This window comes from Haliotis asinina, chromosome 10, assembly GCF_037392515.1.
Source record: "Haliotis asinina isolate JCU_RB_2024 chromosome 10, JCU_Hal_asi_v2, whole genome shotgun sequence".
NCBI lineage: Eukaryota > Metazoa > Mollusca > Gastropoda > Lepetellida > Haliotidae > Haliotis > Haliotis asinina.
The window spans coordinates 35,515,964-35,532,990 of NC_090289.1; the positions used below are offsets into that span (position 1 = coordinate 35,515,964).

The window sequence follows — 17,027 nt, forward strand, 5'->3', positions numbered from 1 at the left end:
TGAGGAGGTTGTTGTTTTGAATGCCCAAATATTATGTTGAAATTAAGATTTAAAAAGTTCAGTGCATTTAGGCTTGACAAAGAGCATATTAAAGTGAAGTGAGGTCAGATTGTCCCTAACAAAATGCAGGGGTTTCAGAACAGTTTTTATCTGGAACGATGTATTGCTTTAATTTATATTAATCAGTCCAATCATGATCATCTTTATTACACACATACAAAAAGAATTATTGAATATGAAATTACAGCAATAGTATAGCAGTATGATTTAAACATATTTTATTAATGGAAATAATACATCATGAATGGATTGGCCAACAAGCTCCGAGCAATATTACAGCAATATTACAGTGGCTTGAAATTTGTCAGATCTATGCCAAACAACAAATGGCAACGGCTTGATTTAGATGACAATGCTTGCATTTGTGTAGCGTGCCTCTGAAAATTAATAAAATCCAATATATGTCATCACACACCTAGTGCATGTGAGTAGTGTCCAAACTTGTGTCTGCCTAGCCCTAGTGTATACCCACAATATGAAGTTTTGAACACATTCAGCATATACATAAATCTCTGTCAAGTGTAATTTGTCGTGCTTTGTGGACTGACATCATCAAACCATGGGTACTTCAAAGTTAGGTGCACATGTTCCGGTTCATTTCACAAACATACATTGTTAATTTTTGTAATTTCTTAAATTCATGGTAGTCTGTCTCACAGTCCTTGAACCGTCTTATTTTCCGTAATGTTGAACCCCTAAATGTTGTAAGTGTAGATTTATTTCGAGTCTCCCATCTCACTTGGGCTCCTTTTTAATTTAAATGGGCTCTTTTGTTACGATCAAAATTATGTATTCATTTAGAAACTAAGTGTTCACCTAAATTTATAGGTGCAGTTTTATATTTCTCATGCAGCATGGTTTCAGTGCACCTGGTGTAAGTTAGCAAGTTCCTTATGTCGAGGAACTATTGACAGCAGAAGCACCATGCAAGTAAGGTGTCACTCAGTTGAGCCAGGATAAACAGTGACCAACCCATCCATTTTTCCACCTTACAAATTATGATGCTTGAGATGTCACCTGTTCACAGTGGCAGTCACCAAGTGGCTGAGGGGTAGCCTAGTGGCTGAAACTCTCTCTCGTCACGCTGAAGACCTGGGTTCGATGCCCCACATGTGTACAATGTTTGAAGCTAATTTCCGGTGTCCCTCAACATGATATTGTTGGATTATTGCTGAAAGTTGGCTTAAAACCATACCTACTTGCACTTCCCAAAAAGTGATGGAAGTGTAGACTGGATACATATGCAGGGATTGGGAAAGGCATAGACCATTGGCCATTGGCCATTTTGCATATTAGAATAAAAAATTGACCATTAAAAGTTTAATATTGATTCAAGGGCACCCATGCCAAATTCAGAAAAGAGCTAATAATCCTGGAAATGGCCTATTGTTAAAGTTGTCTGTCCCAATCCCTGCATATGGTTGAATGACAAGCATTCAGGACTGAAGACCCATCAATGCTTTTGAACTACTGATGTGGCTTCAAATATGTGGGATTAAACGTCTGACAAATTCACTTAAGGCAGACTCCGGTTCTTACAGGAAGTTGCTGCTGCAACAGGTTCACCACTCCATGAATTCATTATAAAGACATTACCAAACTATATCTGCCTCTGATCTGGTATGCATGTGAAATGAATATTGCATATGTGAGTCAGATGAAAAGGAAGCAGATGGAATCAGAAGAGTCAGCTGGCTGAATTTTGCGACCAATCACTTGTTAGTTAGGACCAGATCTGAACAAAGTAGATAACAGACCAGACAACTTGTTGAAATGAATGATTTAAACAATTAAAAACAAAGAATTAAGCCCCCAAACCCAAACATTTTTGGCCTCTGTAAAAGCTACCTGTAGTCAACAGAAACCCATGATGTAATGATGACTGTATGTACATCAGGTCACCTAGCCAGACATTCACCAGATCTTGAAGCAGTAGCACCTTCACAGTTCCTGAGATTCTGTTGTCAGCTGACTAAAATATGCATTATTGGCTGTTATCCCATGGGACAGGTTTCAAAGTGTTGAATCAGTGGCTTATGTTATAGAATCACATTATGGGATGGTTTGGGATCAGTCATATCATGGATCATGTTATATGATCTTTAAAGGGTATCACTTGGAGAAATGATATGGGATCAGAGAGTGAGTGAGTGAGTGAGTATGGTTTTATTCAGCTTTTAGCTATATTCCAGCAATATCACAACATGGACACCAGATATGGGCTTCACATATTGTGTCCATATGGGGAATTGAACCTGGATCTTCGGCATGATGAGCGAAAACTTTAACCACTGGACTACCCCACTGCCCATGATCATATCAAGGGGTTGTAGGAAAATGTCATGGATCATAAGGGTTTTTAACATGGGATCACATTAATAGATTACATCAGGGACTCAGATTTTGAGATTATGTCATAGATCATATTTGGGTCTCATCAGAAGGCCTCATCAGTAGATCTCATGGATGCATCATATTAAGGAATAATGTTTTTATTCACATCAGAGAAAAGGTACAGTGTACACATAGATGGATCGTGTGATGGTATGGGATCACACTGAATGGAGCTTGTTGTGCATGCGATATAATTCTGATGGCTATTTTCAAATTTGATTTGATAAATTGACATGGCTGTATCTATCCAGTCAAACCTTACTTGTATCACATTCATTTTTTCTCTGTATTCATATTTTCACTGGATCAGTTATTCAATTTCATCTATTCATCAGATGTGTGTAGTTTTTCTCCATTTCTTCTGTTTACTTTTTTGTTTTCCTACTATTCTGTGCCCTTCTGCTCTTTTGAATCTCAATTTCACCTGCTGTGATCCTCACAAAGTAGATATGTCATTTCTTATTGACATGAGCCAAAGCACTGCACACAAAGATTAGGCTTAAATGCAAGTCAAGGCCATTTGTCCAAAACCATTGTAAATATCCAAAAGGGAAATGTTTAACATTTTTATGTTACAGGAATTTTAAGTAAATAAGATTTTGAAAGGACACATGCTGAGGTCAAGGTCACTTATAATGAAATGAAATATAGGAAAAGACTCATTTCGTCACAGTCCATAGAAATTTGAATACGGCATGGTTTGTTATTTTTGTTTTCTTCTACAGGACATGTCCTGTATTGTATTGCCATATCCGTTTTCAAATAGTTTCATTGGGTTGAGATTTACTGACAGATGTCAGTACTGTGATATTTATAATTTTGATAATAACAAACAAAACCTTATAAATTGAAAACGAGCCCCAGAAAGACCAGAGATACCTGGATAAATCTAGACTTGATTCAATTATGGCTTTAAGATTGAAGAGAAGGCTTGGCAGAAGGGAAAATAATGTGGTTCAGGGACTGGAAAACACTTTGAATACTATTATATGTGTCATTAACACAGTTGCCTCTCATTTTAAGTATCATTACACTTAGACCTCATTCATACAATGACTGTTATGAAAATAATGAACCCTAAACATAATACATTTATCTATATCCCTGATATAGAAGCAGAACAGTTAAAGACTGAGTGAGTGTGTAAGGTTTTCAGACACTTCTAGCAATATCCCAACAGTGATCACAGTATGGGGACACCAGAAATGGTATCCACACATTGTACAAATGTATGGAATCGAACTTAGATCTTTGATATAGTGAGGGAACGTTTAACCACTAGGTCACTGCTACCATTTAAATAATGTCATCTTAATCTAACAAATTGGATATTTTCCACTTAAATTGATGTAAACATTTAATCAGTATTAGCTGCTAGGTACATACATCTGTTACTTCAGGGAACACAGCCTATGACTTCATAACATGGAGTCATGAGTAATTATGGTAATGGGTTTGTGGTCCGTAACGTGCGGGGCTTGTGCTCCTCATCCGGGATGGGGACAGTGTTTCATGTAATCCTAGTGTGGGAGTCTGGGATCGTGGCCTCATGTTGCACAGACACCAGAATTAACATATTTATGACCCTCCCGACATTTAAAGTTACGCCTAGGGGGCACTTTGTGGGATACTGTTTGTGATTTAGATGAGGAAGGGGATTATTTTGTGATTACGAATAATGAAGGGGTCATTGTTGTAGAAGTCATTACAGAATTGTACATGAGCTGATATCGCAATATACTAATGTACCCTATAGAAACTTCTTGTGTCTGTTAAATGGCATAGAAACCAGTTTCAGTTTGGTTTGTGGAAACTAACTCCATGGTCTAGTTGATACTACATCTGCCCAGACATAAGAAGTTGCCGAAATACATGTTTGATGGTACTTGTTATTACCCAGGCTTAGAACTGGACATTATCGAGATAAAATGAGGACTGTTTGCCTCAGTCATTTTCAGTGTCAGAGTATGGTATCCCTGTTAAACTGCAGTGATTTATCTCATTGAGCAAGTGCTATAAAAGCAACATATGTTCATATCGGAACATGCAGCCACACTTCAGTAGTCTTTTACCTCACCACACCCTACCCAACCTCACCTAACCTCACATTATCTCATCTTAGCAAAATCTGCTACCAAAAACTGAACTTGCGCTGTTTCATAGGAAAGTAGGGATAGTGAGTTAGTCTGGTGGTTAAAGCATTTGCTTATCATGGCGAAGACCCAGGTTTGATTTCCTAGATTGGTGCTGTGTGAAACCCAATTTTGGTGTCCCCAGAGTGATATTCATGTTATTGCTAAAAGTGGCATATCTCTAAACTCACAGTAAAGTCAGTATTATATGGACATTGTTGGCTTCTCATGTTCGTCTTGCTGCCAACACATGAAGCTTCTTGTTGTAGTGTAAGCTTCTTGTTGAAGTGTAAGCTTCTTGTTGTGTAACAGAGCAGTGGTCATGGTTGTAGACCAGGAGTTCTTGTGGCATGCAGATTAACCTTTTAAAAAATTTGATTATTGCATCAGCTTTGCACGACACTGAATCCTGGAGCCCAAGCTGACGACGTACCTGACAGTTTTCATGCAGTGACATTTTCATTACGTGTCAAACCAGTACTGTGTTCCTGATGTAGAGGTAGACTTACTGAAGCTGCTGTTATTTTTTTGCAGTCACTGTTTTCTGACAAATGTTGAGTCGAACAGAAGTGAGTGAGTGTAGTTTTACGCCGCTTTTCACAATATTCCAGCAATATCATGGTGGGGGACACCAGAAAAGGCATTACACTTGTACCCATGTGAAGAATCAAACCCGGGTCTTCGACATGAGGACTGAGTACTAAGTTACCCCAAAGCCCCATTGAAAGGAACTTTGGTGCTTGGGACAGAGTTTACACATAATTAATGATGAATGAACCATTATTTTGATGTAATGAAACATATATAATTCATTTGGCTCGTGAATATTTGTGTTTTTTTCAGTGTAAGTTTGTCATATTTGGGGTTTGTTCTGGATTCAAATGCACAATGTCATTTATGTCAGACCAATAAGGCCACTGCTGTAAACACCATGATTTCATGATGAGGTCAGATAGCTTTGTGGTTAAGGCATTCAGTCATCATGCTGAGAAGCCTGTTTTGATTCCCCACATGTTTACAATGTGTGGAGCCCATTTCTGATGTCCCTTGCTGTAATATTACTTTAATATTGCTCAAAGCTGCACAAGCTCAGTCACTCTTGACGTTAAGCTGTTTCTCAGTGTATTTGAGTTTTACACAGTGCCAAGACTTTAACGAAGTCTTCACTGCACAGTGCACTTTATGATGTTTTAGCCCTCATATATGAATGTGATGATAAAAGTGATGTGGACACTGGTGAAGAAAATTTTGTGTTAACCTTTATTAAAATGATATGTATGTAAAATGACCATGCTTTTCGTTAGGGCAACAAATTGGATCGGATGATCATTGACATGGTTGACAACTATGCACAGAGATGCTCATGCTGTTGATCACTGGATTGTCTGAAACTTAAACAGTCATCTCACAAACAATTTTCATCGACATTGTGGTACTGTATCAGAAAAAGGTGTCCACTTTCCACACATTCATGCGCTTTCAGTGACTTGAAGGCTCTCATAGATTCGAGGATGAGCTGACCTGGGGTGTTTATCAGATAGAAGTAAAATGTTAAGTACATAATCCGTTCATTCTTTGCCTTTCACGCTACACTGGTTCCCATCGTTGTCATCAGCCATTGTGGCTTTCTGCCTACCCATGTCTGAGTGAGCGTGGTTTGTGACGTCACTTCCGTAAACATATGGACGCCGCTATACAGTAATAACTTTTTCATTTGTTTCTTTTAATAGACCACTTATTTACAAATTTGCAGTACAGATGTAATCCATATAAATTACATGTTTGCATATGCACATATACAAACACACATGCAAACACATGCATAAATATATCTACTCACACACTATACAGTAATAATTTGCATAATTATTCCTATAGTGTGGACAGCGTTTCACAGTATTCTAGCATTATCATAGAGGACACCAGAAATCGGTTTCCACTTTGCACCACGAAGGTTACAGATTGCAACATGGACAAAGGCTTGAACAACTAAGCTAAGGCTTCCTCCCTAAATTAGTATCATATATTATTAGTTGTGCAAGAGATATTACCTAACAGGCATTATCAATAAGCTGTGGACCTGAATTGAAAGCTATCTTACCTTATCAAAATTTTTTTAGCATGTTTCAGACAAGGTTGAATTCTTGAAAAACTCTCTTTGCTGCATCAACAAAAAGTGTCTTTTGACATTATGCCATCGTTTATTCCTGATATTTGCTTGATTATTGTTTTTATGATTGTGCAATTTTAATTGACATTGAAGCTCTGGACATGTAATTCATAATAAACAGTTAGTGAACTACATATCTTAAATAATGGCAACCTGTTGTGTATGTATCAAAAGTGGTACAATGATTATGAATTTTATGAAATGATATTTTAGAAAAATAGTTATACAAGATCTGGCAGTATCAGTCACTGCTGTTTTGGTAAATTATTGAATGAATCAATAGGTAGTAGTCAAGGTTGAGGTCAAGAACTCCATTAAAGGTAGTCATCTGAGATTTACAGTTTTGTCCAACCCAAGAAAACATTTTATAAAAGAGATTTATATTAACGAGATTAAAAAAGGAGTATTTCTTTTTTTGCTTTGATGTTTAGATGTTTGTCTGACGTGACAGACAAGACAGAGATTGATGTTGAGGTGGAACATACATTTGTCAGTCTGGCCTTAAAAAATAGGAAATGGACGATATGCATCCATTAGGCATGGGTTGGAAACCTTTGAAATTTAGATTGACCTTTATGTGTAGCTATTCATTGTCTGTCTGCTAGAGATGGTTTCTGGGTATGAATCACATTATTCGATATGTGTTTGAAATACTTGCAAGATATGAGGTGAAAAACAGTACAAAATAACTGTTGTTAAATGTTTTCAGTGCTGTTATTTTTTCCCCTTAATGCATAAATGTATTTTTGGTGAAACAACATCGAATGCTGCAATTTTTTAAAAGTTGTGTTGATGCTTTTTAAACTTTTACTTTTGTATAAATCATTGACAGATGTGTGTTAGAAAAAATGCATCTTATTTGAGATGTTATGTATTTTGTATAATCTTGTCACAGCACACTCAAGTATCATGTTAAGAACATATGCAGGTTTGTTAACTGAGTTCTTTTAAGTATGGCCATATCACTTGAGATCAGTGAAAGGGCATTTTGCACTAACCCGTTAATGCATGCTGTTAAAACATATTAAGTTGCATTGCGGGATTAGTCAGTGAGAAGTGCCATTAAGTAGCATTGATAAGCCTTTACAGAGAATGTCTTTTTCAGCTGATGTGGTCACTTTGTTAGTGCTTTGGCTGGTGGTTGAGAACTCCCTGGGGTGTCGTAGGTGCAGTTGGGATGTGAGGATGAGTCAGTGAGGACCTCTGATGTAGACAAGCTGTTAATGAAGCCGTCCCACTGGGTACTATCTCATCCTTAGTCAGGGGTGTCTCCAGATAGCCAGGGTGGGAACGGGGGTTGGGGAGGGGATTGCTGAGAACAGATCACAGGGAAGTGCACCAGACAGCATGTGTTAAAAGTAAGGTGTGTTTGGGTTAAATTAGGGGAGGAGATGGATTATGAATGGGGAGATTGGGGCCACAGTTAGGGTGAGGGGAAGTTAATGAGGTCTGGGTGGAGTTGGTGCTGTTAATGAGTTTAGTTTTACTCCACTTTTAGCAGTAAGGTTGTATGTGGAAAACGGGATGATTGTGTTGGAAGTGGGTTAAGGTTATGTGGAGAAGGGAGGGTTCTGTGGGAAGGAAGTTAATTTTGGATGTCAGATGATCGAAAGTAGAAGAATGGGAATTCATGGTACCAAGAATGAGCAAAGGAAGGGATTATGGAGTAATGATAATGGAGGGATAGTGTCATACTTAAAAAAAAGTTAAGGATGTGTCAGCATGGAAATGAAAGATAATGAGGGAAAAGTACACAATTGAAATTGATGGGCAACATTTAAAAATGATGCTGCATAAAGGGGAATCTGGGCGAGATGATCGGAGAAAATGGAGCAGTAACATGGCAAGTCTGATACGGCCTGTGACAGAGGGGTTCTGATAACCTTTCCTCTAAATCATTTGTGTTATCACTTGTTGAAGGAGGAGATACGAAAGGATATGTACATGGACAATGTAGGGAAGTGATAATGGAATTTACAGCATAGGTAGGAGCAAGATAAGCAGAAACACTGCCATAAACCAGGAGAGACTCCAAACATGTGTTACAGTAATGTATTTGAGCAAGCGGGGATATAGGGCCTTGTTGGAACAAATGTGATGGTAATTATCTTAACAAGTTTTGCAGAAGTTGATGGGTGAAACAGCCTCTCATTGACATACATAACTCCGAGAGTAGGGTAAGCTCACATCTCCACATGATGGTAGTGACTCTGGGGCCCTCTCCTCACAGGTGGCATCCTGGTTCATCTGAAAAGTGGGTTTCGGTATTTTATTGTCTTATGACTAATCGGTGGCTATAACAGTTTGATTGAAGTCAGTTTTTGTGGTTAGTCATACCTATGACACACTGAAACTTGAGTTATTTCCTGGTGTGAAGATACTGCAGTTCAAAGTTGGCAAATTTTGTGTCAGTGACAAATACAGAATGTTACTTTTAGAATATAGTAGTACAAGAGGTGCAGATTTTATCTTTTATCCACTGATATTGGTGTGATTATGGAATATGTTCGCCACTTTACTATGTAGCTGTTTTACCACCACGTTTACCTTATTCCACCAATAATTTTTTCCTCTGATAGTCTAAGGATTAGGGCTAGAGTCAGGGTTAGGTTGGGTTAGGATTGGGGTTAGGATTAGGTGAGGGTGGCAAACGTATCCTATAGTGACTCCCAGATATGATACTCAAGAGCTGAGGATATAAGCTTAACCAACTGGCTTATCATAGTTTTATTCCCTACATGATAAAATGATTTAGAATTGTTCAAATTCTCTGAACATTTGGTGATATCTCTTGGTGAAATCAAATATTGTCTAGACATGTTTCATTTTGCTTCAGAGGAAAAAAGGAATTTCTAATAATTACTAGGAAAAATATAAAAATATCATTAACTGGAAAAATATTTAATAAGTTGAATAAAATATAAGTACCCTTGAGAACTTGGGCTAGGATATAGTTCTTCAGTAGTCTTATGCAGGTCAAAGAAGCTGATTTGCATGAAAATGGAAGGACCTGGAGGAGTGAAGTGGGATAAGTGAGTGAGATTACCTTGGTGCAGTAACATGTATACTAAGTGCATTGCAACATTCCAGTAGAACATGAGTTATAAGTGTATTGGTGGTTTGTCATCATTCTATGACCCACTGGTATTTATTATCATTATAACATATTTATATAGCACACATATCTGTGCAACTAGTGCTTGCTTCAAAGACGCAGGTATTTTTTTCTTCTTTTGATCACTAGATAGCAATCTCAACGGTAATGGTGGGAGAGGAGGTGGAAGGATTTGTTTTAGGTGGTGACAAGCGCTGTTATCAGTATTAGGAGACACTGCTGTCAGTATTGGTATTAGGGGTTGTGAGGTGAAGTTGTCTTGGCTGTGAGATGTTGCTGTAAGTATTGGTTTCAGGGGAGGTGAGGAGTAGTTGTCAGGGCTGTGAGACGTTGCTGTCAGTATTAGTGGTACAGACTGTGAGGTGTTGTTGTCTGTATTTGTTTCAAGGGTTGTGAGGAGTAATTGTAAGGGCTGTTAGACATTGCTATCAGTATTGGTGAAAAGGGTTGTGAGGTGTTGTTGTCTGTAGTGGTGTTAGGGATTGTGGGGTGTAGTTGTAAGGGCTGTGAAATGTTACAGTCAATATAGGTTCTAGTTGTCATATTTTAAAGGGGTAGCTTGAGGAACAGCTCTCAGTGTCAGTGTCAGGTGTGGAAGATAGTGTTCAAGGGTTAAGGTTGACATCTGGATAAGGGGCAGCTCTCAGAGTTGTCATGGGACTTATTTACAGGATCTCCTTACATGAAGTTTGTTCATGACGTAAACCTGGTGAATAGTGTAGTCAAATCATGAATAATAACTGATTGTAAGTCACTGTGAAGAACCAGCCTTCCTTGACATGCTGAATATCCAGGGGGGCTTATCTTCATACCAACATACAGTTTTGTTATGGTCTGTTAAGCACCGCATTACAGTCACACCTGACACGTTATCTATAGACCAGGAAGTAAACAAGAAGGCCTGTAGCTATGCATTAAAGACATATCGCATGTGCAATAATTAACAAAAAGTTTGAAATACCTTTATCAAGTTAGTGATAAACTGAATAGGTCTGTTGTTTTTGTCCCATCTGTTCATGTCTTTGCCGACCCGTGAAGGTCCCGGGGTAGAATAGGCCTTCAGCAACCCATGCTTGCCATAAAAGGTGACTATGCTTGTCGTAAGAGGCGACTAACGGGATCGGATGGTCAGACTAGCTGACTTGGGAGACACATGTCATCGGTTCCCCATTGCGCAGATCGATGCTCATGTTGTTGATCACTGGATTGTCTGGTCCAGACTCGATTATTTACAGACCGTCGCCATATAGCTGGAATATTGCTAAGTGCGACGTAAAACTAAACTCACTCACTCACTCACTCATGTCTTTGCCTTGTAAATTTTGATAGTGAATTAGATCACAGTATTTTGAATTGTATATTTCATAATTTTAGGGGTGGTGGGGTTTGTCTGTTGGTCATGCCGAAGACACAGGTTCGATTCCCCACATGAGCACATGTGTAAAGCCCATTTCTGGTGTCACCTGGTATGATATTTTTGGAATATTGCTAAAAGCAGCGTAAAACTGAACTCAGTCAATCAGTCAGCTGTATAGAACGTTCACTGGTGATGTTTGTACAGATGTTCATTCCCTTGGGGACTTCTCATGACCTGATATTGATTTTAGACACATCCTGGACGTTTCAGTATGTTTCTTCTGTAGAGAATATTACGTTTTATTTTACTTTTGATTCCACTGGAGTAAACACCCTGATTTATTGATCCTTGCTGTTAAGAGGAGGATAATATAATCATGTAGTCAACTTCGCTGACTTGGTTGACACGTCATCATATCCTAATTTTGTAGATTGATGCTCATGTTGTTGATCACTGGGTTGCCCAGTCCATGTTATTTACAGACTGCTGCCATATAGCTAGAATAATGCTGAGTGAGACATTAAACAACAACTAACGATCCAGCCTGAATTATTGATATATGTCTGTTTAGATGTATAGTTCATCAAATGGGTATGATTATGGGTGGATGGATAGATGAAAAGGTAGATGTGTAGGTGGATAGATGAAAAGGTAGATGTGTAGATGGATAGATGAAAAGGTAGATGTGTAGATGGATAGATGAAAAGGTAGATGTGTAGATGGATAGATGAAAAGGTAGATGTGTAGATGGATAGATGAAAAGGTAGATGTGTAGATGGATAGATGAAAAGGTAGATGTGTAGATGGATAGATGAAAAGGTAGATGTGTAGATGGATAGCAAGGTAGATGCATGGGTATGTGTATGGGAGTGATGGGGAAAATAACTGAATCAAGGTCTTTAGTCTATCATAATATCAAAGGATGAATTTGGAGAAACCTTCTTTCATTGACGAGAAGATATTTGGTGCAGAGCCTACAGGTTGTCAAAAGTGTTCACGATAAATGACTCCAAAACATGACTGCCTACAGTATAGCTGTTTGCTTATGTAGTAACACAATAACTTGTTTGACAGGCTGTATAAAATGTAGGCTATCAGCTTTTTGAGATAGTTTGTGTAAACACTTGACTGCATGTGTAGTGATAATTTGATGCTGATAACACTGTCCATGTGACATGTCATATGTATTTATTCCCATAATACATTCTTGTGATTTAATACAGGCTAACGATATCATTGTTAAAGTTTCTGCAACTTTATAACTGACTTTTTAAACTAACTCCTTGGTTAGATTTAGAATGGAAAGCTTACAATGACATTAAGAAGCTTGTTATCACTGTTATTCAGAGTTATTGCTGGTCTGTGGAGATGTTTTCAGTGCGATGATACTTAAGGTTAGCCTCACTTGCTTGAAAACAAATTGTTGAGATTATGTTCCTTGTTGGAACAAATAGTCATTGTGGAGGAAAGGTTGCAATCAGAATCTGTTGTTGTTTTCTTACAAGCATGAACAGATTATATTTCCATGTTATATTTTGTAAAAATGGCGTATTTGGGCTATGTTAAATCAAATAACAAAATTGAATGCCATAGTGGCAAATAAAGCAGATTAACTACAATCTTTTCTCCCATATGAAGCTTACACTTGGTTTGACTAGGAAACTATTGCAAGTTATTAATACTGTGACCAACTCACTCACTTCTTGGTTAGAATTGGTTTTCAGTAACCCGTTCTTGTCGTAGGAGGTGACTCGCAAGATCAGGTGGTCAGGCTCAATGACTTGGTTGACGCATCATATCACAATTGTGTAGATCGATACTCATTCTGTTAATCACTGGATTGTCTGGTCCAGACTTTATTACTTACAGACCGCCACCATATAGCTGGAATAGTGTGACATTAAACAAACAAACAAACCAAGCAAAATGATGTTGAAGATTTTGTATACTTGTATACTGAGTTTTAATGTTTCTCTTGCAGATCCCAGTGCAACAACGTCGGCACATCGGGCGTTCCTCGAGTCCATGCGACAACTGAAGGATGTAAGTTTGAGCCCTAGACCAGATAAAGATTGGAACACAGATGTCTATTCAAGTTCAACTTCAAAACTGGACAGTTATTTAAGGACAGTTTCACATTAGACTACAACACATTAGTTATTACTTGTATATCCAAATTGTTCAGAAATGTGAATCAAGCATATTCTTTTCATCACAATTTCAAGGGATCTGTATACATTTAGTGTGGTTGAATGCCATTCACATGTTTGATAATGACGAAAAATACTACTGCAGGTTATTTCATCAAGGAAGGATAGTTGAGTCATTTACTTGGATTATATACTTGGGTCCAATAGGAGGATGTAAAACAGGGTGTTAGTACTAAGGCAGATGGGTCTGGATAAGTAAGTGAGTGAGTATGATTTTACACCGTTTTTAGCAATATTCTGGTAATCGCACCCGTGTTTTCAGCATGACAAGCCAACACTTTAACCACTAGGCTACCCCACCTCACATTGATCAAGTATACAGTACAATAGCCTTATTTGTGATTCACCTATATAGTGTCAAGCCAAAAGTGTATTTAAGTAAAAAACATGGTGATAGGTGTTGAGGCAGATTGGCCAATACAAGGGACTAGTGTCCAATAGGTGGGCGATAGTGAAAGCTGTGGTGCATGAGTGGGTTAGATGGCTGACTTTCTGAGCTGGTGAATAGGTGACTCTGAGGATAAGATTGAATCCTGTATGGGACTCACCCCCCAGAAAGTACTAGAATCAGCATTTTACTGAGAAAATGAAATTCCAAATATTGCGCAATTTACAAAGGGTTCTAGTAGTGAGGCAGATGGAGCTGACTAAGTCCACAGTGATTTCATCTTATCTCTTATTCACCTGGTAAGTGTCAAGACCTAAATGTATTTATTACAGCACTATATCACAATATGAAAGAGGGTAATAGCCTGTAAGGCAGTTGGACTGAAATTGTTGTAAAAAGACTAAAATAGAAACAAAATGGCTTAATCTTGATAAAAGTGTATCTATCATTCGCGTGTAATTTCAGTGTGGCTGGTACTGGGGTCCACTCAGCTACAACGAAGCAGTGAACAAGTTGCTGAACAAACCTGATGGGTCGTTCCTTGTCCGGGACAGCTCCAATGAGAACTACATCCTCAGTCTGTCCTTCAAGTGTATGGGGGCTGTGTGCCACACACGCATCGAGCACAACAAAGGTAACTGTAACAAGAGTTGTAGGTCTGTTGTTTAGTGAACATTATGTTCACTGCATCACATGTGTTTAGTAAGCACAGCATTCCCATCTATCACATGAGAGTATAATACACTGTGATTAAATTACTTTCTAGCTTTATCATATGCTTCTGAATCCCCTATGTTTACAATTACAATTGTATAGTGCTGCACTAAGCAGTATGCTTGCGATACTGTCTGAACCACAGGGTAACATTCATGATTTAGCCTGACCACCCAAATCATTTGGACACCTTTTTCAACAGCAGGCCTGTTATCCAGAAACTGTGTGAGGTCGTCAGTCACGAGTGCTAGACCGAATATTGGGTAGTTACTGTGTGTGACCTACATCGTATGTGATGTGAATAAGTATTCACATTGTTAACCACTGTTTTGTTAAGCCCAGGTTGATATTTTGTTTTATTGCACATAAGTGGAAGATTATGACAAGAACATTAAGAAATATTTCCCTACTTAATCAGTTATCACCTACATCTAGAAACAGTTGTTGTCTATTCTTTCCAGGTGTGTTCAGTTTCTGGTCTCAGCCGGACTCCCATGGGACATCCACTATTAGAGAGTTTGTGGAACAGGCAATCCGCTTCTCCCATTCAGGGAAATTTCTGTACTTCCTGCGTCCATCCGGGCCAGGGTCGCCACCAATTGCCCTGCGTCTGCTCCACCCTGTGTCTCGATTCTGTCGTGTTCAGTCTCTGCAGCACATGTGTCGCTTCCTCATCCTACGCTGGGTCCGCCGAGATCACATCGATGTCCTGCCAGTGCCAGAGAAAGTGAAAAACTATTTGCGAGAAAACCAGTATTATGTTGAGACACTTGAAGAAGACTGATGTATCTGGTTGTCTTGTGTATTTATATAAAATGCTTTCTAATTGGTTCGTAGGAGGATGCTTTGGATGATTTGATTGGTTGTATGAAATATGACCTTTGATTTGTGTGTCTGAAACATGGTAAACCAAGTTTGCCTCTTCTGGCTCACTAAATGGAGGTGAGCATGTGATTGTCATTTACAGTGAAAATAGTTCAGAACTAACTATGATTGGTGAAAATGTGTACTTTTGGTTATAGACAGGGATGAACAGGTGTATGAAGAGGCAGTGTTTAAACAAGATGTGGGTTGTACTGATGTATGAATTTGTGAAAATTGTAAACCAGTTGTGTCTGTTCTTGAACACCAAAGATCACGTACATGCCAGATGTGATGCACTCGTCACATTTGTGAACTGATTAATCTGAGACCCTTGTTCACAACTTTCAAATTTCTTGTCCAATCATGAGTGCTGAGTTTAAGTCCCTCCAATTTCGTCCACTGTTGCAAGATGCAAATATTTCACTGGTGCATCACTTTTCTGCAGAAGTATTTTATGAGTGCATCATGTCTTTAAAATATTTCTTGTTACATCACTTACGAACATGCTTGTAAAGAAAGGCCTCTGCTAACTGCAGTTACCTCTCACCAAAATGCCTGAATGGGAATATTTTCTCATAGTCCACACCTGTCATATTGTCCCGTTGTTCTTAGCATATGTGCAGGCTTCTGTCCGCTTGGCTGTTTTACTGGTTTATATCAGAGTTTATATCATCACAAATACATTGATAAATTCATTTTTCCATGAATAAACATCACTCAGCTCTGTAAGTTGATGACTTTAACAATCAGCAACATTAGCAAGGGTTTTTCTTTCAAAGTAATCATAATGCTGGTACTGTTGAATTCATAAGGGTGTTGAAGGAAGTGTATTTTGTTTGGGGATTATGCTGCCTTATCTGTCATAAATACTTCGCAGACCAGTGCCATTGAAAATACCAACCCTGTTCTTGTCTCTTAAATGTGATGATATAACCATACAGTCACATTTCGTATTTGATGAAAAGAAGAAATAAGTTGTTATGCTTCCTGATATTTTTCTACCTGTGAAACTGGAAGATTTCGTAGCTAAGTAGATGTATTTAGAAGTAATGTTTGTAACTCATCTTCCCCCTTGATGTTACACTGAGATCAGTTACACCATGCCTCAAAAGTAACTTTGTGAAAGTTTATTATGCTACTCGAAAGAAGTCAAGGATTACTGAATTCCTTCATATTACTGTACATGGTTGGTTTATGGTTTCATGCCACACTGTGCAATATTCCAGTTATTTGGCCATAGTCTGTAAACAATAGAGACTGGACCAGACACGCCAGTGACACTGAAACAACGTAATTGGGATACCATGACATGGGTCAACTAAGTCAGCGAGTCTGACCACCTGATCCCATTACTTAGTCGTCTCTTACGACAAGCATGTTTTTTAAGTGAAAATCAATTCTAACTTGACTGTTCATGGGTCATATTAGTACTATTGCACTACTGCATGACAGTTAATAGTAATATGAAAAAATCTGGTCCTCAGCTTCTTTAGATTAGTACTGGAAACTCATGATCAGGAAGTAAGGAAGTGTGATATCATAAATCTACCAACTGTTTATGGAATATGTGGTACAGGTTTTCGAGTACATGATGACATATATATGTATATGTGTTCTGAAGTA

At 38.3% G+C, this 17,027-nt stretch overlaps 1 protein-coding gene across 1 annotated transcript in view; it reads left to right on the forward strand.

The window, feature by feature from the left end:
- Nucleotides 1-16,375, forward strand: part of LOC137298264 (uro-adherence factor A-like) — a 37,838-nt gene extending 21,463 nt beyond the window's left edge. Inside the window, exons 2-4 of the mRNA XM_067830440.1 lie at nucleotides 13,210-13,271; nucleotides 14,292-14,460; nucleotides 15,002-16,375. Coding sequence (XP_067686541.1) covers nucleotides 13,210-13,271; nucleotides 14,292-14,460; nucleotides 15,002-15,324 — 554 coding nt within the window. The 3' untranslated portion in view covers nucleotides 15,325-16,375. The remainder of the gene's footprint in view (nucleotides 1-13,209; nucleotides 13,272-14,291; nucleotides 14,461-15,001) is intronic.
- Nucleotides 16,376-17,027: the final 652 nt, after the last annotated feature.